This window comes from Gallinula chloropus (assembly GCF_964237585.1).
Source record: "Gallinula chloropus genome assembly, chromosome: 16".
NCBI lineage: Eukaryota > Metazoa > Chordata > Aves > Gruiformes > Rallidae > Gallinula > Gallinula chloropus.
The window spans coordinates 184155-209250 of NC_140101.1; the positions used below are offsets into that span (position 1 = coordinate 184155).

The window sequence follows — 25096 nt, forward strand, 5'->3', positions numbered from 1 at the left end:
GCAGTTGAACAGCCACAGTGGCTTCTGGATGGACAGACGCTCGGAGCAGTGGCTCCCTGCCAGTAGCAGATAGCAATTCCTGCTGAAACCCTGCTTCCTTTTTGTTTGTTTCAGATAATCACTCACAGGTGTCAAGAGCCTCTCTCCGTATCCGTATCCTGGATGTGAATGACAATCCGCCTGAGCTCGCCACTCCCTACGAAGCTGCTGTGTGCGAGGATGCCAAGCCAGGCCAGGTAGTGGGTGTTCCCCAGCCCTTCTCCTGGGTCTCCATCAGTGCCTGCAGCATTTCTGTGCTGCAAGCAGTGCTCTGGACCAGTGCCAGCCTGCCCATCCTTCCCCTTCTGCCTGAACACCTTCCCATGCAGCTGCTCTCATACTGGGAGCCACTTTGCTGTCAGCCTACAGCTAAGCCCATCTCCAGGGGCAAAGGCTCACCCATTGCTGCACCAGGAGCTGGTGGTGCTCTGCTGAGCCAGACCCATGGTGGGGGCAGTGGGGGCACCTCTGATTCTCCTCTCTGCTTTCTCCCCACAGCTGATTCAGACAATAAGCGTCGTGGACCGTGATGAGCCTCAAAGCGGCCATCGTTTCTACTTCACGCTGGCACCCGAAGCCACCAACAACCACCATTTCTCTCTGCTGGATATTAAGGGTAAGCCCTGCTGCACCCTTCCCAGTTCTGCAGCCTCCAGGCTGCGCAGCACAGCTGGCTGTGGGGAGCGAGATGGGGCTGTGGGTTTACGGTCCATCTGTGCTGGGTAGAGCTCAGGATGCTCTTCACACGCTGCGAGGCTCCTCGCCAACCTAAAACAGTGGGACTGGTCAGCTAGCAGCTTGGATTTCCTCAAAGGGGCTCTGCCAGCTTTCTTCTCTGCTGCAGGCAGGTTCAAAGCTCCTCCTGGGCTGTCTGGTTAGCCTTCAGTGTTTTCAGGGCTCTTAGTCCCCTTTTTTGATGCGAAATCTCCCACCTGCCCACAGGCAATGAGATAAGGTGGTTTTACAGATGGATGGGCTTCCCTTTTGAACGTTGTGATTTATCTTTCTCCAACATAAATCCTGGAGCACGGGTGATCCGGAGGCTGCCGTGCAGACGGGCAGCCCGTGTGCCCCCAACACGTGGGAGCAGCTCAGGAGTCCTGGAGGCAGCAGCCAGCCCTCAGCCCTGGCAGGTTCCCTGGGACACGGCCAGCAGAACCGGATTCCCCGTTTAGCAGTGGCTTAGGAGTGTGGTTCCTCTCCCATTTCCTGGGCTCACCCTGTCCTCTGGGAAAGGCAGCCAGGCAGTGCCTGTCTGTTCCTTCCTTCTGGGAAGCTCTGGGGTTTGTGGCACCTCTGGGCTGAGCGGGTCCTGATGACTCGATCCCCGTGTGATGTGGGTTTTGCTGGCTGCGCCCTGGCTGAGATTTGGGTTTGTGGACTTGGAAAGTCAGGCTGTGTTTGTGTGGATGACAACAATCCAGAAAGGTAGTTCTCAGGCTCCTTCCTATTTCTGACTGGTGTTTCAGGTGAACGTAAGTGCTGATTGCAGCAGTGAGTACAGCAGGGACCCTTTGCAGATACTGGGATCTCTTCCAGCCAGATGTGTGCTCCTTTGTCAAAGGGGCCAGCCCAGACAGAAGCCAGCAGACCACACTGAAAGGTTTCTCTGTCTTTTTTTTTTAAAAAAAAAAACCAACATTTTTTCCTTTGTTTTTGCAGTTTCATCTATCCAAAGTCTGATTTAGTTTGTTCTGAGCTTATTAGAAGAATCCTCTGCTGACATAAGATCCTGCTTGCTCAGTTTGGTTCAGCATTATTAGGGATAGTAAAAATGGAACTTGAAGCAAAAAGCTCCAGATGTAATCGTAGAAGGACTGATACTGCTTTGTGTCCTAAAAAGTGCAGCTGGCCCCGACCCCAGTCCCTCCCCCTGCGCTGCTGGGGCAGCTGTTCACAAGACCTTTCCTTCTTATCATGTAAGCAAGCTTTAATCCTCGGCAAGATTTTGCCCCACGCCCAGTGATTAATTTCCTTCGTGCTCTCTTAAGGACCTTATGAAAGCGTGCTTGAGCGCCCCGAGTTACACCCCGGTCCCGGCCCTACCCGCACCCCTTCAGAAGCTCCGAGGTGCTCGGGGCCGGCTCCCTTGGAGCAGAGATGCCCGCTGTGGCTGGGCTGCGATCCCAGAGCCATCACCGCTGCTCACCTGCCTGGCAGGATGGACCTGGGCAGGAGAGGGGGCTGGAGCTCGGGGGCAGGGGGGAAGCTGCTTCCTTGCCCAGGGTTGTGTGGGGACTGCTCAGCCGGGCTTCACCAGCAGCGCCCCATGATCTGGCATTGCCGGGGGTGCAGGCTCACACACTGCCACCCCCTCCGGAGCTGCTGCTCTCTTGAGTGGGACGAGGCTCTTGTTGCACAGGGTAATCCTTCGTGCTAAACGATCCCACAAACTTTGCATGTGGTGCAACACTGCATAAAATGAGTAAAAGCTGGCATCACCTCCCGCCTTCTGTTCTCGGGAAAACAAATGCTGTTGCTGCAGGGTTATTCCCAGGGTGTTTGGAGACCCTCCCAATTGCCAAGCAATGCTGTCTTCCACAGCGAGAGGAGGCGGCTGCCTGTGCAGATGGAGGCACCCTTCGTTTCTAATGTGTGTGCATTTTAGCATCACCTCCATTCTTTCGATTTCTCCCACCTTCCCTTTCTCCAGCCCATCAAGCACCTCAGGGGCACTCGCCCCTGCCCCCTGCCCTCCTGGGTTCCCATGCAGCATCCTCCCTTCTCCCCTCGTTGCCTCCCTCTCGTGCATTCACCCCTCTTGCACTTGTCTCTACTCCTCCATATAAATATCAGTGGTGACAAACTGCTACCACCAGCCCATCTGTTTCTTTGTACAAATTTGTAGCCAGTTTTGAAACGTGATTTATAAATATTGCTTTTGCAGCCAAGGAGTGACACTGATGGATGTCAGCACAGATGGATTCACTAAGCTCTTGCTTAAATCCTTCTCTCTTTTGCTTTGCACCTACTTCCTTTGGCTCTTGGAAGGCAGCAGAAAGCTACCTCGGGATGGTGACTTGTCCTCAGCACGGCAGGGACCACCATCCATTGGGAATGCTCCCATTGATCAGGCAGGGTGAGAGCACCCAGCCGCAGCAGGGCTGGTAGGTGGAGAGCCTGGGTGGCTGTGACCAGCAGTGAGTGAGCTGTGGGCTACTGGAGAGGTGTCCGAGGGTCCGAGTGGGCCGTGTACAGGCTCCCTCAGGGGGCTGCTGGGTGTGGGGCGAGCGAGGGAGGCACCTTGCTCCCAAAACTGACCCCACAGGAGGCTGGAAAAGCAGGAGTGAGACTTGCTGAATGTTGGAGTGCAGAGCCCCGTCGTGGAGGTGGGAGCAGAGCCAGGCACTGGAGGGCAGGAGGGGATGCTGAGCGTTGCCTGGGGTCTTCTAGGGCTCCTCGTGGGCAGCGGGGAGGAAACCTGCAAGGGTTTTAGTAGGGAAAGCCTAGGGTGATCGATGGGGCAGCCTGTCCATCGGATAAAGAGCTTGTTGGAGCACCTGCTTGTAAGCAGGTGTATGTCAGCGGTCACCGGGCAGGTCTGCTACAGCCTGGTGCTGTCACGATACAGTCACGACACTGCCACTTGCCCAAACTCTGCTGGATCAGGCCCCGCTCCAGCCAAAACTGCACGGGGTGGGGATGGCCCTAGCAGAGGTCTGCACTAACACCAGTGGCACGCAGAGCTGCCTGGGCTCTGACGCTCCAGGGCAGAGGTACGAGAGCAAGGGTGATGCTGCGGGAAATCCTGCTGGTTTGTAGGAGTCTGGCTTTTAGAAACAGTGCTGTTTCTGCCTGGTGTCTGTCTTTCCTTGCCTTTGCTCTGCCCAAGGGGCTGCTCAAGTGTTTCCTAATGCATGGTAACAACAGCTCTGATCCAAAGCGAAGATGCCCAGCAAATGAAATGCCTAAAGGAAGTGAGAGAATTGGAAAAGCTGACCTTGCCCAGGTCCAACTGGTGCCATTCCAGAGGCATTCGCCATCCTCTGCTGCCTAACTCGCCTTTTGCTGGGTCTTTCTGGCCTGAGAAAATTGATTACAGAAGGATCAAAGGCAATTAAAGCCTGAAATCATGTTCTCCAAGAAATGCTAATTGCGCTGGAAGGGATGGTAGAAAGTATCCAAGCCCAGCAACCTGGAAGGGGTGCTAGATAATATGGAGCGACACATGGAGCTACTGACTCCATAGCTCAAGGGCTAGGCAAACAGATGTCTGAACTCTCTGCAGGTCTCATTACAAGCATGTAATGGGTGATGGAAGATCTGAAAATCATAACAATCAAAAGCAAAATGTTAGGATTTGAGAATTGCCTCAGGATAGAGGAAGCCTCCTTCAGCCCCGCAGGGATGCCGCCCTCGGCACGAGCAGCGCAGATGCTGATCTGAGGGAGGGGGGTGAGGAGCATGCTGTCTCTGCGGGGACTGAGCAAAAGGTAAATGAGGAGCAAGTGATGCCGTGGCCTGACACCCAGAGAACGTGGGAGAGGGAAAAATCGGATTATTCTCCTAACCTGCTGCACCTGGCTGGGGCTGGAGGGGGAGTCTGCTTCTTTTGGGAAGCCCTGTGGGGCCTCAAGCAGCTCCGGCAGCACCGTGGCTGCGGGCCTGGCCGGGAGCCATGTGTACTTCCCTGGAGCTGGCATGCCTGGGCAGAACAGCTGCTGGAGAAGAGGGAGGCAGATGCTCATGGGACCTCTGGAGTGTGGGAGAGGGCAGGGATGTCGAGATCCAAACTGGAGGTAGCTTGTTCCCTTCTGCTTTCCTAGCTCTGCTAGAGACTGAGTTATGAGAAGGATTTATTAGTTCTGTCTTGGAAGTTGCCAGGAGACTCTTTGGAGAGGGAATCCGAGAGCCTTAATTATTATTATTTTCATTCCTAGCGATGTTATGCTACTGCCAGTGTATGTTGTGTTCCTCAACTTGCCTCTCGCAGCAGTACTGGCTGGTCCCTGCACGCTCAGCCCACATTGGTTTCTGCCTTGCCTGTGCTCCTCAGGCAGAGGAACCATCTCTGGTCTGTTGTGCAAGGTGAGGTGATGCGACACAGGATAACATCGCGGCGTGGTCAGGTAGCGGGTGGCGTGGGAAACCTTCAGAGGAAACAGTTTGTGTAGTGAGATGGCAGCGATACAAGTGGTTTGGCTGGGGGCTTTGGAGAACGCAGGGCACAACCTTTAGAGCAGTGTGACTGTGGCCAAAGTGTCACCTTGTGAGGACTGGGCAGGGAAACAGAAGTGTGGAGATCCAACCCGGTCTGTGCAGGAAGGCTGTGGATTATCACCTGCGCAGATTCAGTGCCACCTCCTGTGATGCACTGCACCTCAACCTTGTGACCCAGAAAACAGACTTTGTGGGAAGCTGTGATGGAGGAAGGGACACAGAGGCAGGGAGGCTGCAGGGCTACAGGCCTGCCTGGTTTTCTTTGCAGTGCCTCAGGCTGTGCAGATGCAAACAAACCTGTGCCAAGGCACACATCCTGATGCAACTGCCTCGGACCAGCTGAATGTGGAGAAACAACTGTAGTGAGAGCAATGCCATTGCTTTGTAGGAGGTTGCTCTGGATGTGTTTTCCAGGATACATTTTCCAGATGTGGGCCAAACTTTCTTTGTTCTTATGGTCAGATAGAGTGTGTTACATGGCAGCAGCACAGCCTTTTCTGGCTGTCTCGGATGGCAACACTTGTCCAGGTTGCCTGGGAGCCGTGGGCACAGCGAGTGGGAGCAGGGACAGGGCTGGAGTCGTGCCTGGAGGGGGCTGGTCTCTGCCAGGCTGGGGTCTGTCTGTCCAGCCTTGGTAAGCAATGTTGTAGGTGTAGCTGTGTAGCTGAGCTTCTGTGGCTCCCCTTCCTGCAGGAAGTGCTTGCATCACCCTGTTCAACAGAGAAAATGTAGTTTCACAACACCTCAAAGTGCTGTGCAGCTGTAATTTCCGTGTCTCGCCTTAGCACCGCGTTTTGGGTTACACAGCAGGACCTCAGCCCCTGCCTGAGCTGAGGCTGCTCGGAGCTGAGCCGTCAGTCATGCTGCTGATAGATTTAAGTACTGGCTGCTTTATTTGACTTTGTGGGTTCAGCAGAGAAAATATTTCTCCTTCCTGTACTGGGAGGTGAGGGGGCTCAGCGTGCAGAGCTGCCTGAGCAGCCTCAGCCGGGCTGAGGTTCGCAGCTGCCTCACGGTGACTCGACACACATTTCCCCTTGATGGTTTCTAAAAATACCATGTGCCTTGTGGCAGGTCCCTAACAGGAGCTGGAGCTGGCTGTAAACAGGAGGGGAGTTGCCTTCTGCTTTGTTTATGGAGAGCGGAGGAGTGGGTGCTACACCTGCATTAAAGGGGTGCTTGCCCAAGCAGCCGGGAGAGCTCCCAGGCATCAGACCTGGGCCAGAGATGGGCTGAGCAACACGTGGATGTGTGCAGGCTGCGTACACCGGGATCCTCCGAGCCCAGATCCGATCAGGAGCTCAGGCTGGTTACTTGACTGGTGTGATGGTGCCAGCGAAAGCAGCCTCCCTGGGCTGAGGGCCGGACCTTGCTCGCTCGCAGCAAGTGGGTCTGTCCCATTTTCCCGGTGGATCTAGACACCGGAGGCGTTTGTGTAGCTGGGCTAGCTCAGGATTAGTCCTGGTCTCGTGCTGAGATAGTGCCATTAATGTTATTTATATCTCCCTGCTATGCTGCAGCAAGCTGAGGGAGCTGCACCAAAGGAGATCTTGTTACCTTTGTGCAAATGATTAGCATAACAATAATATTTTTCTTCCTGGCTCATCCTCAGTAGGCAAGAGGCAGCTTCCCAGCAAACCCTGCTTGCCTTAGCCCCCCCGCTGCCTGGGGACTGGTGCTCCCCCCGACAGCTCTGCCGAGGTGCCTCTGTGCCGGGGCCACGTCCCCTGCTGGGAGCCTCAGCCATGGTGGCAGATGTCCTGCAGGACCAGGTGGCCACCCAGGCTGGGGGTCAGTGGTCCCTGCCTCATGTACAGAGAAGCCAGGCCACGCGTGAGGTGCAGGGACCACGCTCTCTGCTGTGGGCAAACCCCTCTGAGGGCCAACGATGCTGCAAGCGCTCAGGTCACGTCCGACACAGGGAGCACGGTTTGGCGCTGGGTGCTGCAGGCAGTACCTCCCTTCTGAGGCAAACTGTCCCTGGATCCATTCATAGAAGCATTTGCCTCATTGCTGTCTTCTGCTCTGTGCTCCTGAGGACATTGCCTGCTTGAAGCCTCCTTCTGCTGTGAGCCAGGATGGGTGAGGTTACCTGGAAAATTCCCTTAATGGGTGAAAGGAAGTGTTCATCTAGGGGTCTGCAGCACTGTTCTGTGTGTGGGGGTAAGATCTGGTTTGGAGTATCACCCTGGTGGCACTCAGTGCTGTCTCTGAGTGTTAGCTGCTGTGGTCTTCTCCAGCGTCCTTGCCTTTCCTGCTCTGAGCAGACCTGTGCCCCCAGGTGAACTGGAAGAGATGACTTTCTCCCTGTCTCCCTTATGCTGGGTTCCCAGACAGGATGCTGAAAGCTCTGCTTTCCCAGCAACACTGAAAACTCCAGTGGGATGAGTCCAGAAGCCTGATGATAGGAAGCAGCAATCTGGTATTTAGCACCAAGACAGCTGAGCACTGCTCTGGGCACAAGCCCAGGTGCTGCTGCCTCCCCTCTGGGCACCAACAGCCCATCTTCCTCGCTCCCACTGCACCTAGCCATGCCCAGCTCCAACACACGCTGGGTGGGCTTCACCTCTTCACCGGTGTGTCAGCATGGGCTGGCTGAGGGCTCAGCACTGGGATCCTGGCAGACTCTGCCCAAACCACTTTGGCCCCCAGTCCCAAGCAGCTGGGGGGGAGATGGGCTCTGTACTGTGCTCAGCGCCGGCTGCTGTGCGGCCCCTCCGGGAGGTGCCGCGCATCCTGCCCGGTGCGTCCTGCCTGTCCCACGACTCAGCGTGCTGCTGCCCCTCTGCTCTGCTCCTGGCTCGCCGCCCGGCCCCGCCGTGCCCTGCGTGCTGCCACGCAGCCCCCGATCCATACGGCAATTTCCGCGGTGGCAGGCAGCCCAGGAGCCGGAATTAGAATAGATGTCGCTTCTGATCGAAGAGTTGATTGATACAGAAAGGGGCCAGTCCAGCATAAATCAGGTGCAATGAGAAGAGAGTGAGTAGACAGCAGCGCCTTGCTGTGAGCGGGCCAATCTATGTTTTATTAGATAAAGACTGCAGACGGTCGGCAGAGACTTCTGACATCTGGCCACAATTGTTCAAGCCCGTCCTGCCCGCTCCGCTGCTAGCTGGCAGTGAGCAGCACACCCAAGGAGGCAGCCGAGATGGCTTTCGGTCCCTGTTCTACCCTCCCTGCTCCAGGTTGCCTGTGTGCAGCTGCTGCCTGGGTTCATCGCTGGCACCGGAGCTCTGGAGAGGCCTGTGAAGTGGCCATGTTAATGGGATGGTAATGGGTTATGCTGTGCCGGCTGAGACCCTGGAGCAGCAGGGACTGAGCAGATGGAGAGGAGGGTGGCTGGCTTGGCTGGGAGGTCTGGAAGGAGCTCTGTCTGCTCCTTCAGAAGTTACAGAGGGTCCTGTGGGTATTTGCCACTCTGGCTGAGGCAGGACCCTTCACCTGCGGCTCTCAGGCTTGGGAGCAGTAACTGTTCTTGTGGGTTCAGGGCCATCTGCAGACCACATCTGCTCTGCACTGACCAGGACAGCTTGGGGCAGGAGAAGCTCTCCATGTCAGCAACTGAGTTTTGTCCTGATGCTCTGTTCCACACTCAGAGGGTCTTCTAGAAGGACTTTTCCCTCTCTTCTCCAACTGCACTGGCTGTCAGCATGGCTCAGACACTGGCACACTGTTGTTCCCATGTTGGGTTTGCCATGACCTTGACGCACCAGTGGATGAGAAGTCAGGCTGGCCCCGAGTGCCCGGTGAAGGGGCACATGCCGGAGTGGAGCTGGCTGTCTCCAGGTGCTTGGGGTGCAGTGCAGGAGAGCCATGAGCTTGCTCCCTGTTCCACTGTGATGGAGAGGAAGGATGCTCCAGGGTGGGCAGTTGCTGGAGTTGGTGCACAAACAACTGCTGTGTGGGAGGGAGCAGCCCCCCAGCACCCCAAGTGCTCATCTCAGGTGTGGGGGAGCTCAGAGCAAGTCTGCTGGCTGTGCTACGGGAGTGACATTACTGTGGGTTTACCTGTTCTCTGCAGATAACACAGCTGCTGTGCACACGCAAAGAATGGGCTTCAATCGCCAGGAGCAGGATGTCTACCTGCTCCCCATTTTGGTGGTGGACAGTGGCCCTCCAGCCCTCAGCAGCACCGGGACTCTGACCATCCGCATCTGTGGCTGTGACAGCAGCGGGGCCATTCTGTCCTGCAACAGCACAGCCTACGTCGTGTCCGCCACGCTGAGCCCCGGAGCCCTCATCGCGCTGCTGGTGTGCATCCTCATTCTGGTCGGTGAGTGCCCGCCTGCCCCCGGCCTCCCCTTGTCTCTTCTCCACCCGGCATCACCCAGACAAGTGCAGGCGGCTGCTGTGGGCACGGTGCCGACTCTTCTGCCACATGGCTCCTTGCTGGCAGAGGATCACTGGGGAAGCTCCCGTGTTTGCCCCGGCTCCCTGCGGGCTGCTCACAGCAGACAGGGGATGTGTGCATCCCGGTGTGTGCTCCTACCTCGCCGGGCAGGGGGTTTTACAGCATGTGGGCAGGACAGGGAGCTGGGGTGCATGCAAACCAGAGTGTTGCCCAGGTCGGGACCTATGCCCTGGGAATGGTGCTGGCTGCTGTGGCATGGCGTGAAGGTGCGGGGGGAAGCATGGGCACGTGTGGGAAGGGGCCCTGGGAGAGGGGTGTCGCAGTGCCCTTGGGTTTAGCACAGAGCAGTTGATGGACACTGCTGAAAGCCCTTCGGCATCGGGCTGGCTCCCAGCTGGCTCCTGAGGGCTGTCTGGACATCTGTGGAAACCAGCATGTTGTTCTGTGAAGTCTCCTCTCTTTGGCACACCTCTGCTCCCTGTCTCCTGCCATGCCTCCGTTCAGGAAACCCTTTCCCACAGGGTGCACTTTACACTGGTTTCATTTTCCAACGCAGCACAAACAAATTTCTGCCTAATTGCCCAAACGAATAAAGTGCACATCGGTGCTTTAAAGGTGATGGGATGAATGGATGATGATCCAGGACACATCTGCGGCTCATTGCTCAGGCTCCGTGCCATCTGCTCCACATTCACCCTCCCACCATTTGGCTGCTGCTGTGACTCGTGCACCCCCTTTTCCTACTCATCTTCTGCAGAATCCATCCGTTTGTCTGTCCAGCTGTGTGTTCATCCATCTGTCCTTCCCATCTCAGTGGTTGTGCTGCATGAGAAAGGGAGCTCCTGGTCTATACTGGAGCCTGGGCAAACCTCCCTCCCGGCCAGCAACACGGCACAGCTGCTGCTTGGTGAGCTTGGCTGGTGGGAACTGGCCAGCACACTGGAGCTCTTGGCCACAGGGCTCTCGGTGCTGGAGGGTGCTGATGCTGAGCATGGGCTGCCTTCGTCCCTGTGGGAGCGCAGCTTGGACAAGCCCCTGTGCCCGTCTGACCATCTCTTCCTTTCCCAGTGCTGGTCCTTCTGATCCTCACGCTGAAGCGACACCACAAAAGCCACCTGACGTCTGAGGATGATGAGGACATGAGGGACAATGTCATCAAATACAACGACGAAGGGGGCGGTGAGCAGGACACAGAGGCCTATGACATGTCAGCCCTGCGCAGCCTCTACGACTTCAGTGAGATCAAAGGTGGTGACGGAGGTGGAGGGCCAGGAGAGGGGGGCCTGGGTGGAAACCCAGCTTCGGAGCTCCATGCCCTCCCACAGTGGGTGCAGAGCCCAGACCTGGACTTCTCCGTGTTCAGAGACTATATCTGCAAGAAGGTGGAGCAGGCGGACGAGGACCTTTCCGTGCCACCCTACGACTCGTTCCAGACCTACGCCTTTGAGGGCTCGGACTCCCCTGTGCCCTCCCTGAGCTCCATCAACACCTGGTCCAGCGGCTCGGAGCAGGACTTCTCCTACCTGGGAGGCTGGGGGCCACGTTTCCGGCAGCTGGCAGCACTCTATGCTGGGCGCAGGGGCGAGGAGGACAATGAGGAGTCCTAGCCATCCTGCCAACCGCCCTGCAAGGCTCCCAGCACCTCCTGGCTCCATGCTGCAGCGGGACAGGACAGTGTGTGCTTCTGGCCAGGCTCCACGGCTGCCAAAGAGGGGCTGTGCCGAGGGGTCAGGGAGAACCCAAGAACCTGCTTCTCTGCAGCTGCCTCCTGTTCGGGGCACCTCTGCACCTGCACGGCGAGGCTGATGTGCCCCAAGGAGCTTCTGTGGCCATCCTCATCTCCGTAATACCAGTCTCCATTAAAGCACTACACATCAATTTAAGAAGGAGAAAATCTAATTCAAGAGAGTTTGGAGGGGGTTTCTTCCCCACAAATTATCATTTAAATGGATCTGTTCGATGAGCCCAGTTTAGGAGAGAAGAAGCAAACCGGGAGCCTTTTGTTGTCTAAATTGTTTTTGTCAGTCAGAGCATCTGAAGTGCTTTGATTTCTTTAAGAGCTTTCTCTGCAGAGGGAAGCAAGCTTTTAACTTCTGTTCAGGTTTTTCCCTTCTTAAGTTCCCTCGCTCTTTGGAGTCCTCCTTTCCCCTGTGCATGGGCTCCTTGTCAGGGCCCAGCTGGTGGCACGGCGTCGGAGGGAGCGTGTCACGGCATCAGAGGGAGCGTGTCACGCTGGATGTGGGCTCCAGGGTCACGTCCTGCACGGAGCAACCGCTGCACTGGAGTTGACTGCAAAACACGCTGCGCCTCTAAGCTGCAGCCACTTCGCCGCCCAGTTCTTAGACCTTCCTTGTGGTTATCAAAGATGCTTGTACCTCCCGGTACAGCGGGCTTGTCACTGAGGTCCTGATGTGCCCTGTGACGAATGGGGGCATCCCACCCACTGCTGAGGCATGGTGCTGTGGCCTGAGCTGCGGAGCCGCTGCGGTGCTGGGGAGCACCATCAGAGGGGTGCAGAGTGGCAGTCCCCAGGACTGCGGGGCTCCCCAGGACTGAGGGCCCCCCAGCCAAGCACTAGCTTTCTTCTACATGGCGTGGTCTGCGCAGGGCAGAAGGCAAGACCTCAGCACACCCTGGCCTTCAGTGGTGTTGGAGAGATGTGTCCTGGCTAGAGGACCATGTTGTAGGGGACAAGAGAACTCTCATGGTTTGGAGGGGCATCATTCCTGCTTACACCCAGCTGACAGCAAACCATTGGCAATAGAAAAGCCTTCCCAGGACATGTGTGTGAGGCCAGATCCTGCTGCATGGCTGAGCTGGTTGCTGTAGTCTGCAGACACCTCAGGTGTCCCCACCCCAGTGCAGTGCCCTACAAGAGCTCCTGAGGCAGGGCTGCCTTTGGTTTCAGAATCTGGGGTTTGGAGAGGCAGGTCAGGAGGAGTCTGGCGAGCTGTGCCACGGCTCCCACACTGCAAGTGATGCTGTAGGAAAGTGCCTGGTGTCCTGCGCCTTTCCAGCCTGCTGCCTTCCCACAGGGAGACTGAGCAGCACATTGAGCAACCCCTGTGGGCAGCTTCTCAGGCCATACTGGCTAGTGCAGCTACTTATCTGTTAATGCTGGGGAAAAAAATCGATGATATCATTGATAGGTCACTGATAAGGTTTCCCGAGGGCTGACACATCCTCAGCTTGTCTTTGGGTTTGTCCTTTTAGGTTAGCCACCGACAGTGTTTACTCTCCTTGGAGAAGGTGTAACTGTAAATGTACACATGTGTTCATTTCTTACTGAGTTTGCTTCCTGGCTGCTGCTGTGGGTCCTTCGGCTACAGTGCGAGACCCGATAGCAGAGCGGAGCAGGATGCGTCTGTGCCACCGCCCCTGCCCTCACCTGCTCCTGCCCGCTGCCCACCCACGTGGGAGCTGCAGCTTGGCTTTCATGCTGGGACCAGGAGCTCCTTGCTTCTCAGGGTCTCTCTCTGGTCCCCCCAAGGAGGCAGCAGGCACCGCGCCGCTGGCACCCACACCCCAGCCTGCCGCTGGTTCACTGTGATGATGCTGGGGAGGCAGTGGGGTCAACGGGGCCTTGCGTGCTGGCTCTGGTGCCGCCGCCTCAGGCAGGTGATGCCCCACACCCCGGAGCAGGAGAACGGAGCAAGCCCTCTCTTTCCTCAGGAACGTGTTTGTGTTTTTCCTCCGGGCCGAAGAGCTGTGCCCGAGCCCCTCCGGAGCTGGCCCTTCCTCTAGCAAAAGTGTTGTGCAATAGCAGGGCTCTGTCCGTAGGAGATGGGGTCTGACAGGGTACGTGTTTAGCAACCCTCCCACCGGGTTTTTTCCCCCCATCCCCAACTAGCCAGTCCTCCCCGGCGCACATGCACGCACGCTTGTGTTTTGATTTCTCTCCCACATGTACATACGGGAGGAGCGCGGTGCCGAGCGAGCCGGCCATCCCTGCGGCACTGCTCCCGGCCCACCCGCACCCGGCAGGAGGAGCTGGCAGCTGCCACAATGTCTGATGGAGTCACTTTGGTTTTCTTTCTCTACCCAAATGAAATTAGGAGGTCGTTTTCCTCACCCTTGTTATTTTTTTTTCAAGGTCTTTCTAGGACCTGGAAATAAATTATTTCCTTGTCGTCCAGTCTGAGTCTTATGTGCTTATTCTGTCTTAATTTGCTTCCTCGTGTGGCACCATCAGTGTGGTCCCCACTGGCAGCACGAGCCCGCTGCTACACTGCTGCTTCTTTGGTCTCTTCCTCCTTCTCATTGAAATGCTCATAGGAAAAAGCTTCCTTAAGGGAAGGGTCAGTTTTTTCTGCCTGAATTTGAAGGAAATTGGGGGGGGAGGGGGGGCGGGCGGGGAAAGCCCCTTGGATTTCTCCATCACTTTGGGAAGAGAAAGTCAGGTTGTGCTGTGGGTGGCACTGAGTGGCTCAGGGTGTTGGATGCATGCTCCAGGCTGGCTGTGGTGCCTGCCTGATGCATCTGCTCCCAGCTGGAGCCACCCCAGCACCAGGATCCGGGCTCAGAGAGCTGCCGGAGCCGGGCACAGACTGCTCAGCATGGCCCCAGAAATACTGTCACTGGGGAAGAATGGCAGCAGCTCATCCTGCAAGGGGGTTGTCGTTCCTTCAGCCTGCAGAACAGTGGCAGAAAGGACAGGAGACAACCTTCACACCAAGGGAGAAAAGAAAATCTGACAACATGTCCTTGTGATCTTCCTTTCTCAGCCATCAGAGTTCCCTAAGTTCTTTAAAACGTCCTTCAGTGTTGCTCTCTGGAAGCCAGGGACAGCCTTGCAGCTGACCAGCTAGCTGATCACGCACAAGCCCTGATCCTGGTCACGTCCTTCTTCCCAGCTTCATTTCATCTGGACATTGTCAACGGGCTTTGTTACTGTGACCCCTTCTCATGTTGGCCATGGTGAGCAGTATGGCAGTGTCCTGTTACCGGCTGTGGGAGAAAAAGTCTTCTTCATACTGATACAGAAAGGATGGAAATAGATGATGCTCTAGCCTGGCAACAGATCAATCAATTGCTGGAGCTTTTCTTGATGGCAAGGGACTGGGGAGCGATCAACATGCTAATGGTGAACAAGCCTGAAGCTCCCTGGGCGCAGGAAGCCTTGTCAAGGCTCGCAGCTGCAAATGCTCTGGCACCCACGGGTGGTGCTGGCATGGGAGGGCTGGACGTGGCACACGGCAGCTGGGCAGCACGGAGAGAGGGGCACGTGCACTAGGCTCTGTGGTGGCATCGATGTAGGTCAGCAGATAGCACAGGTGGAATTTAAACCTCTCCCCAAAGTGACAGTCATTAAATAGCATCCTGCAGTCCTCACTCCGATCTCACTGATCCCTGAGGTCTTTAAGGATTTCCTTACCCTTCACCGTCCCTGTGTCTCCGCTCCCAACTTGCTCCCTTGATTATGCGCTAAATGTTAATGGAAGAAGCATCTGGTGACCTTTGGTGGCAGCAGTTAGTGGATGGTGTGACAGAAGGGTGGAGTCTCCAGGCCGTAGGGCTTTTCAGTTGCACAGGGTTGTGCTGCCAGACCTCGATGTATTGCGCTGCTTTTCACAGTTGCAGCAAGTGCCTCTGGAGCTGCTGTCCTCAAGGAGCCCTTTTTGTGAGCATCATCATTCATTTCCCACACACTGCGAGTGTGTCTGAGCGCTCAGAGCTCTGTGCTCCTGCAGCTCTGGACACCTTGACTAGTTGCTGTTTGCTGAGAGCTACCAATGGTTGGTGTGTGTTTGCACCCTGGGTTTTCAGGCCTTTAGCAACAAGAGCTCTTGTACTCCAGCTGCTGGAACACAAGGTGTGCCCTCTTTGAATCCTGCTGCCCAGGCACCCGAGGATGTAGCCTTGGGACTCCAGGGAAGGGGTGGGATGGATTGTCCTAGGAACTCCCCACTGACAGAGGAAGGGCCTGTGGTTAGTGTGACAAGTGCCTAGCGTGGAGGGCGGGAGTCTGGGCATGCAGAAGGATTTGCTGCTTGATATTGTGGAGGAATGGAGAGAGCTCAAAGCAACAAATTGCCAGCCAGAACCAGACCCTTAACTACAAAAGATGAGGATTATTGAGAGCTCTGATTGCAGAAGCATCTGTGAAGATGTTTTAAGAGCTCCATGCCCCCTCAACACAGCCCCTTTAGAGGAAATTTTTCTCTCTCTTCAGCAGTTGCGCAGAAGCCTCTGGCTTCTGGCAGGGCAGGCCAAGGACAGGTTGATCTCCTTCTGCAGGAGAGGAAGCCACTGCTCTGCAGGTGGGTGTCCAGTGACCGGGCTGTCTTACACCCAGGGGCTGGCCAGCTGGGCAAGCCTGGGGGCTGCTCTGTTGCCAAGCATAGAGTGAAGATGCTTCTTCCAGGCAGCCCCAGGTCTGTGGTGCGTGCAGCACCATGGGCCAAGAGCTGCCGGGTCTTTAACAACACCCACGCTTGTCTGGAGCGGGCAGTGGGTGCACGGAACAGGCAGTGACAGGCAGGGTGGGCTCCTGTCAGAGCGAAGCAGGTGACAGCCGCGTGCTCAGAAGGTGATGGGGATGGTCAGAACCTGGCTGTGCTGCGTCCTGCATGCTGACACCAGCAGCTTTGGGTGTTTCCTTACCTGAAGGAAGCCTGTGGAGCCCCATCTCCAGGGCTGCTTCTTTGTCTGGCATTTTTGCCAAAGAGCTGCTGCTCCCGGGTGTCCTGGCTCCCAGCGTGCTCCACATCCTTGCCCAGGGCTTCTGGCACCTGCACACAAGTCAGCCCTTCGCCACCCCTCTCCGAGGCTGAGGCACGGGGTTCTGTCACTGTCTCCTAGCAGAGGATGGTGGCATTTGGCATTTATCACAGCCCGAGTGAGCCCTGCGAGGTCGGTGCCCCTGTGCTACCACAGTGGCTGGATGCTGCACCTCCAGTCCCCGCCCCGGCACAGAGATGCTGCAGCGGTCACCTCTAACACCTTCAGCAACAGAAGGCAAGGTGTCCAAGCCTCCTCCAGAGAGTTATTCACAAAAGATGGATGCGATCTGCTGGGATCATTAAGGGGAAATGAAAAAAGGGCAACAATATCTGTACCCTCAGGAGACAAATACTGGTAACTGAGTGCAAAGCAAGGCCGTGTAAGCCTCTGCCTCCCGCTCCTGTTGGTAATATGCTGCTCAGGAAGATGATCGCTTTTCACCCACTTCCTCTGAGGAAGCAGCTCTGTCACCAGAAAGCTGACTCTTTTAACCACCTCTGCCACAACTAATATCACAGTTCCCCGCATCCTTTCATTTACCAAGCCCTTGAGCTTCCTTTAGGGATGGTATCAGCCTCTCACTGCTCAGCATAATCTTGATTTTGCATCTCTGCTCTTTGTGTTCAGTGCACAGACAGCAGCTGTGTCTTGTTCGGGGTCTCGTGCTGTGCTGCAGTGCTCCAGCTTGTGCTCTCTCCTTGCTGTGGCTCCACTGCCTCTCAACCCATCCCAGGAGTGTTCCCAGCATCCTGGAGGTGACCTAGACAGCAGCAGGTATTCCTCCCCGCTTGCAGGGACAGGAGCTGAGTTTCCAGGCAGCAGTCATGGGTTCGTGTTGCCACAGCCAGAGAAGTTACAGAAACAAAATCATGGGATTTTACTTGGCCTTGGAATCTTGCTCCTGGGCAGTCTGTGGGGCTGAACAGACGAGGGTAACACCCTCGTCTTGCTGAGCATGCCAGGGCAACATGGTGGGGATCAGGTATCCTGCCTCCTGCCAGGACACTGCTGCCATGCGGGACGACCAGGCTGGCTGGCTGCCACCCACACATCCCAGCCTGGGCTTTCTCCCGGCTTCATGATCCTTTTCCAGATCAGTGTGGATTTAGTGACCAACCTTCAGATTCTTAGGGAAAGACCTTGGGCTTTGCAGAGCTGGATCCGACACAGATGGGCAGAGCCTGAAGCCGTCGGGATGTGTGGCCATCGCACCAACGCAGCGAGGCAAAACTGGGGGGCCCCCGCACAGCAACCCTCAACCCCAGCCTTCCAGAGGGCCTCAGTCCCCCCTGCCCTTGCTATTCCCTTCGCCATTGCTGGAACCAGGTGCAGAGGGGTCAACTTTTGGCATTTAATGTCACAATACGGGTGTCAAAGAAGGGTAAACATGGGAGCAGGAGCTGCGTGCCCCTGCATCTGTCTCTCCTGGGCTGTGCAGTGTGGCACGCTGCCCGTCTGCCTCTTCTGCTGCGTGTTTGCCAGGTATCTGTGGCTGGAATGCCAAGCGTCGGTCTTAGACATCCCCCACCTACCGCCAGAGACCGCAAGTGTTTGTGGCCCAGGGATTGTTAACTGCCCTGTCCAGCTACATGGCAGTTTTATGGCCACATATTTTTCCTCCTGTCTCCATCGCTGCTTTAGAGGAGCTGCTCAGGTGAGCATGAACCAGGCCAGCTGTTCACTGGGAGGGGGGGATGACACACCAGCCACCAGCCATTTCTAAGCAGAATGCATCTCCTTAGCTAGTGTTTTAACCACGGTAATTGGAGAAGTTTTAATCCCTCTTCTGCTGGGGGAAGCACGCATCGCTAACAGAAACGATCCACCCCGACTTGTCCCCAGCTGAGTCAGCCTGCAGCAGCTATCTCCGTGGTCAGGAGTCACTCACCTTTAGCCAGGAACCAGGCAGCTGTTGAAATCCCTTCACATTGCACGCAAATTAGGCATTGAAAATACTCATTACAGCCAACATGACACGCCTTCATTATTCCAGAATAATTGTCTGAAAGGCTCAGCTCGCAGCACAAGCTTCACTTGGTGCAGAAATGTGATAAAAAGAAAACAGGAAGTGCAATCAATGCTTGTAATCCTTTTAAATAAAAAGGTACTTGCTAGTAGCTGCCAACATCTTTAAAAAGCTGTGATTTCCCTGGAGAGAGCCCTTATCAGCTATGACTGCGTGTCATTCTGGCTGTCTGTCAATCCATCAGACTTCAGTGCCACTGACATTAAGAAGCCAGGCGTTAAGATTATCACATTTAGCCATAATGTAGCACAGATTGTGTTGACATTTGGAAAGTATTCCACCACAGGAGCCATTTGACTTCTCTACTTTCTTCCCAGAGAAAAAAAAAGAAAAAAGAAAAGGCTTTGAAATATTTCAGGGAAGGAGCCTGCTCCGGCTGCAGGGTGCTGGGCAGCTGTGCCACCCTGCCGCCCCCGTGGGCAGGAGGAGGGTGAGGGCACACGGGTGCAATGACCACGAGCAGGAGGGACCCCAGCGCACGCCGAGGGTGCAGCAGGCAGGCCTTGGCTCCGAGGTGGCTGTTGGGCAGCAGAGAGCTGCTCTCGGCTGCCTGCAGCTTCCTCCAGAGCCTTTCCATGCAGCTCTGCAAGGCCTGCCAGCCGATGCACACCGAGCCTGGCCGTGGCTTGCTTCGGATGTTCAGTGGGCCTATGGTGGGGGCTGGTCTCGCCAACACTGCTCCCCAATTCTTGCTGCCCCCAGAATTGTACTGAGGGCATCCCCTGGGCATCCCCGGTGCAGCACCTGCTTTGCTGGCAGGGACCAGGAGAGCAGCACCTTGAGCACACACCAAAGGGACAAGGCTCCTTCCCTCCTCTGGGCACACCTCCTCCTGGGAAGCCTTCGGCTCTCCCCGAAACAGAGAGGGGATATTCCGGGTGATGCACTGGAGGAGGAGGGGACTAGAGCATGGAAACAATGGTAACGGGCCTGAAATGAACTGATTAATCTCTTTAAATAACTCTGAAACCATTTTCCAGAAAAAGTTAATCTACTCTAAATGGCTCTGGTGCTTTTCCTGGGCTCCAATCAATACGTGGTTGCTTGCTTTTCATGTGTAATTCAGAGTAATTGCAAAAGAGCATTTTCTGAAGAAAATGACATTCAGCAAGCAGAAATGCAAAGAGACACTAGGACCAATTAGCTTCAAATCCCAGAGCAAGGCAGGCTACCAGATGCATGGCGAGCTGGAGATGCTGCAGCATCACAGCGCAGTGTCCCGGGTTCCTCTTCCAGAGCTGCTGGAGCGTGTTATGTCCAGCCAACTCTGTGAAGAGCCTCTGCTGCATCCAGGTCCGGCTGCTGGGAGCCTGGCCTGTGGACCCCCAGGTCTGTCCTGTCCCCTTTGTGTCCAGCTTAGGTTTGCATCTGCCAGGTTTACCCCATCCTTGCCCAGCCTGTGAGGACATGCCCATGCAGCTGACTCACAGGCAGGGAGGCAGACAGGCAGCTGGGTGGACAGACAGATGTCCCCGAGCCTGCCCAACACAGGGTGCTGCGGTCCTGCCCCACCTCAAGCCGTGGCTGCCTGATAGGAGGACAGGCACCCCCTTTCCAAGGAGTCCATTGCTCTCCTGTCATCTGCTGTAAAACCAGAGCATAATTTTCCAGGATGTCATTCTAATTCTAGTGGGAAAGCTTATTGCTTGTGATTTACCCATAAAAAAGCCTGGTGACTTATGACTGTGTGTCTGTGGGTTTGCCCATCAATCCATCACAGGACTGCGGGCGGGCTCTCCGCAGGGCAGGGGGGCAGGGAACAGAGGCTGAGGTGAGCATGCCACTGTGATTGACACGCTGCTTTTACCATCCGTAAAGCCTCTGACATATTCCTTTTGGCTTGGTGCGGATCTGCTCTGCTGAGCTCCAGCACAAATGTCATTAAAACATGTTCTACCCATGGTACCTATAAATAATTGAGGCGGCAGGTCTGCGCTGAGCTCTGCGCTGCAGCTTCCTGCTCCTCCTGACCTTTCCTTCTCCCATTTACCATCCCTGAAACGAAGGGGTGCCTGGCACTTCATCCCGACGCTCTTTCGCTGCGGTACCCTCCGACTGTGCCGGATGCTCACAGGTCTGGGGTGTGCCGGGCAGTGAGGTGAGCACAGCCTGGATGGGCTCCAGGCCTCGCCCTCAGGGGCAGCCAAATGGAAGGAGGTGCAGAAAGCTGTAACCAGTGCCCTGCTGCGTTTGGGTGGGAGGGGAGTGCCTGCCACCCAGGCAGAACCGGTCGGCGGTCTCAGCGACCCAGGCGTCTTCCTGCTGCCGTGGAGTCGGCAGCCCCAGTGCCGTCACAGCCTGCGGTTCCCAGCTGCTGGTGCCACCACCCCCCCATGCCGGTTCCCAGAGCCACCCGCAGCAGTGCCCACAGGCCTCGCTGCACCCATGTGTGTGCTGGTGCACAGTAAATACCATATGAAACAGCTTAATCCACCCGGATGCATTTCTGACATTGTCACCAAGCACGTGGGACATTCACAAGCCTGGCAGGGAAGCCACTGGCTGGGAACATCTGTTGTGGCTGCGGCCTGGGCCATGCCTCACATGAAGCAATCAGTCTGTAAGCACAGCTTGCCTTGCCAGGCCAAGGTTAGTGGCAGCATCCCATCCTGGTGCATGACCCCCCACGCAGCTGGCACTGTGGGACAGTGCAGTGCCTGCCACCCATCCCAGTCACCAGACGGACCCCCCAGCCCTTCTGCATGTCCTGGCACAACACTCAAGGGCAGGCGCCATCCTTGATCCAGGCTCATGACCAAGCACAGACCATGGGTTAGCAGATGAGCTTGCAGGCAAGGCAGCAGTGTGGGACATCAGCAGGCTGCTCAGCCCCTGCAAGCAGGGACCTGTCTGTGGTGAGAGGGGCGAGATCACACCCCAAGCATCAGCCACCCCCCGCACCTCCTGCCACGCAGGTGCTGGCTCCCTCTGTGCCCACGAGAAGTTGCTTCTTTTCTCCCTTCTCATGACAGCTACCAGCTCCCTGATGTCAGTGGGAGTCATTAGCAAGCATCACTCTGGGAACATGCCATATAAATACTGAGCGCCAACATCACCCCTTCATGGTGCTGGTAGCAGTAATCCCAGCGTGACACCGTCTCCCCACAGCATCCCACGCTGTGCCGCCCCTCAGCTCCTCCAGCCCGCAGCCAGGCTTCTTCCAGCTGTCTCATGACTCCCTGGGGCTCAGGTGAGCACATGTGGGTGAGAGCTGTGTCACCACAGGCATGGTCACACACGGGAAGCGTGCACAGGCACACCCCCACTGCCCCACACCAAGTCACGCATGGAGCCATAGCATGGGGTTTGGTGATGGAGGAACTCCCTTCTCCCCCAGCAGCAGACCTGCACACCATGGAGCAGGGCTGAGCGTGGCTGTCCAGCCCTCCCCATGCACACACACACGCCTGCACAGCGGTCATGCCTGCACAGCGGTGGGCACGTGTGGAGGCAGGTGCTGGCGCCCGCGTGTAGGGCGTGCAGCCGTGCAGAAGCATGTGTGTGCTGAGGCACAGACGCTCCGCTGCGCAGCATGCATATGCCCTGACAGATCATGAAGGTATATTAAATAGCAGCTGTCGAGCTCTTTCTGAGCACAGCGGTAACACAGTTGGGACCATTGTGATGTCTTCTTAATTTAAACTCGTGTTGTCTTTCAGCCACGTGCTAATGAGGGCTAATGGGGAGATCAGCTTGCTGTTTGCCAGCACTGCTGTGTGCTTTGCCATGGCCCTGTCACTCCTGCAACCTGGCTGTCCTCGCTAACTGGTGCCTTGCCTTGCCGCTCCAGTGGGGAGGGGGACATGGGGTCTTCTCCACAGGGAACCAGCTCCAGCTCTGCGTGTCAAGAACTGCTCTGCTGAGCTGCCTTCTCCAACCATGGAGCAGCAGGACTCATTCAGGGAGTTAAGCCTCCTTGTGCTGCTCATGGCCCATACCGTGGGCTCACAGCTTCCCTTGCATCACAGCATCAATGGCCCCAAGAGCCCTGATGAGACCCTGTGGCTGGGACACCCAGGGTGCTGGCACGGCCCCTCCTGCCCCTGGAGCCCCAGGCCAACTGCACCCTTGGGACCCTTCTCACAAGGAAGGGGCAGCTAACTGCTCATGCAGTCCATGTCAACCCCTCATACTGCCCCAGCGTGCCCTGGGCTCTGCATGGGGCACAGTGGCCTCTGGTAACCCAAGGAATGAAAACCCTGGCTGGTTTGGCTACACTTGGGTAATGTTTTGTTGCCTGTGTGCACATCCTGGCTCCCATGGCTGTGGTGCCAGTGCTCTGGGATGGAGCAGCTCTGCATGGGAATTCTCTGCTTCACAGAGCTGCTGTAGGCTTCATGGGAAGGACTGAGCTTCAGCAGCAGTCCCGGGGCCCCATCATCCCTCTCCGTGCCTGTCCCACACTCACTCCAGGGCTGCCTGCTCTCCTCTCTCCTCAGCCACAGGTAGGCAGCAAGACCCTTATGCCAGGGGCTGCAGCAGGGACCCAGCAGTGACACTGGGCACAGATGGTGGATGAGCAGCACAGTGGGTGCCAGCGCTGGCCAGTGGGAGCAGGAACCTCCATGGTGGCAGCATCCCTGAAGCTTCTTCTCCCAGCCCAGTCCCCCAGCCCTGCTTAGCTCTAATCCACCTGTTTACTAGGATTAATGAAGCATGGAGCAAATGTATAAGTGAGGCAAAGCAAGCAGCAGAGAGAGACAATGGATGACAGCAGGCGAGGAGGGAGATAAGGCAGTGCATTGTGCAGACTTGGGGAGCAACACCAAGCCCCATGTGCATTCGCTGGCCAGGGCTGCGTGCAGGTGATGCACACTCCCTGTGTACACGCTCCCAAATACCTGCACAGGCACACAGGAATGCTCATGTTTGCTAAGCATCATGTCTCTGTGCTCACAGGCATCAAGAAAAAGAGCAAGAATCTTACCAGACTTCAGCCTTCAATGTTGAAAAAAAGCCATCAGCTACTAACACAGCCACTTACGCCGTATTTGCATACTTGCTTAATAAAAAATTATGGCTGTTCAAAGCCCAATCATTAATTACCCAGCATATTTTCTTTTAACTCCCTCTTTTTTTTATTACAGACTAAGCTCTTTTCCTGCTTATTCAGCAAAAACTTCTCACTATTCCACCAGGATGAGACGTGCAATAAATATGTACTTATTAAGTGTGCATTACAACTACACAAGCTGGGAGAAGTAATAACAGGCCCAACATAAAGCTGAAGTATTTATGCATGTACCTAGGGCCACTTTAGCTATTTATTTCCTCAAAGAAATTAAATTAGATAGTTTGATAGCTCTCGGTGTGATTATGGTGGGAATTTACATAGGGCCCAGCCTGTCAGGTGGAGATGTGTGTGAAGGAGCGTACACAGGACGGGCTGCGGGTGTCCTGCCAAGCCACGTGTGCTGGGCAGGACCCTCTGCCAGCAGCAGGCGATGCCCCTCGGGGCGGGCAGCTGCCCCACAGCGCCCGGTTGACCTGCCTGCCTCCTGTGCAGGCATTTAGCAGGGACACTGGGCAGTGAGGACAGTAGGCAGCAGGGACATCAGGCAGTGAGGACATTGGGCAGCAAGGGCATCAGGCAGCAGGGACATTGGGCAGCGCGGACACTGGACAACTGGGCAGTGAGGACACCAGGCACTGAGGGCACCTGGCAGCAAGGACATCAGGCAGCAAGGGCATTGGGCAGCAAAGACACCAGGCAGTGAGGATGCAGCTGCACACACCGCCGGAACCATGCGGTGAAACCTTGCAGGAAATGCAGCCCTTGGAGAAAACCCTCTCTGGACATGCAAGGAGAGGAAGTTTGCTCAGAAAAACTGCCCTTTAAAGCTATTTTCGCTTGAAAGAATCACAGCGCCTTTGTGAGGGTTTAACTCTCATTCTCTATAAATGCATCAGAGGACAGCCGTGGGGTCTGCCCTGGCCGAGGATTGCGGGAGGATGCGCGGGGAAGGGCGGCCCGAGCCGCCCCAGCGCCCGCAGCGGCGCCGGAGCCTCCAGCCGTCACCGCCCCGCGGGAGGCCCCGCAATTAGCGAGCTCCCTGATTACTGCTGATTGCGCACCCCGCCGCCCCGCAGCGGAAGGAGTCCGGTTCCTCCCCCGCCCCCCCCCATCCCCGAGCCCGCGGGCCCGGTGCTGCCTGCGGTGGTGCCGGTTCTGCCCCGCCGCGACCCCGCGCCGGCGCCGGGGGTGACACCAGGGCGCAGCGGGGGGGGTCTGAGCCCGGGATGGGGGGGCACCGAGCCCGGGGGGCTGCCTGCTTGGGCGCTGGGGCCAGGGGTTCCTGCAGCCTCCCTCCCTCCCTGCTCCCCAGTGACCGGCTTCTCCTTTCGCCTGTCCCTGTGCTGCCCGGTGTCCCTGTGCTGCCCGGTGTCCCTGTGCTGCCCGGTGTCCTTGTGCCCGTCCTGCAGGTTCCTGGTGTCCCCGAGCTATTAAAGATGGGATTTTTAAATAGCACGGACAGGCACAAGTTTTGCGGCATCAGCACAGGGGAGTGACAGGGAGCTGCTGGGAACCGGCCCAGCCCCTCTGGTGACAGCAGCCTTTAATTGCAATTGATAACCTGGCATCTCCCTCCCGTTGTGCTCACTAGCTCATCACCTTGCAGCGGGACCCTGGGCACGCCAGGCCCTGTCCTGCCAGCCCCGGGTCTGCTCTGCTCCTCCCTTTGCACAAATTTTATCTAATAAATCTGAAACATTGGCAAGACGCCTTCCAAGGAGGCAGAGGCATCTCTTGGAGAAGTGCCCCGTGCCCATCCGTGTATCCCATGGCAGTGCCTGGT

The 25096-nt window shown here is 56.5% G+C and overlaps 1 protein-coding gene across 1 annotated transcript in view; it reads left to right on the forward strand.

The window, feature by feature from the left end:
- CDH22 (cadherin 22) overlaps positions 1 to 11157 on the forward strand; it is a gene marked incomplete at both ends in the record, with an annotated part of 54651 nt that extends 43494 nt beyond the window's left edge. The window contains 4 exons of the mRNA XM_084271403.1: positions 115 to 236; positions 538 to 655; positions 9221 to 9472; positions 10619 to 11157. Coding sequence (XP_084127529.1) covers positions 115 to 236; positions 538 to 655; positions 9221 to 9472; positions 10619 to 11157 — 1031 coding nt within the window. The remainder of the gene's footprint in view (positions 1 to 114; positions 237 to 537; positions 656 to 9220; positions 9473 to 10618) is intronic.
- Positions 11158 to 25096: the final 13939 nt, after the last annotated feature.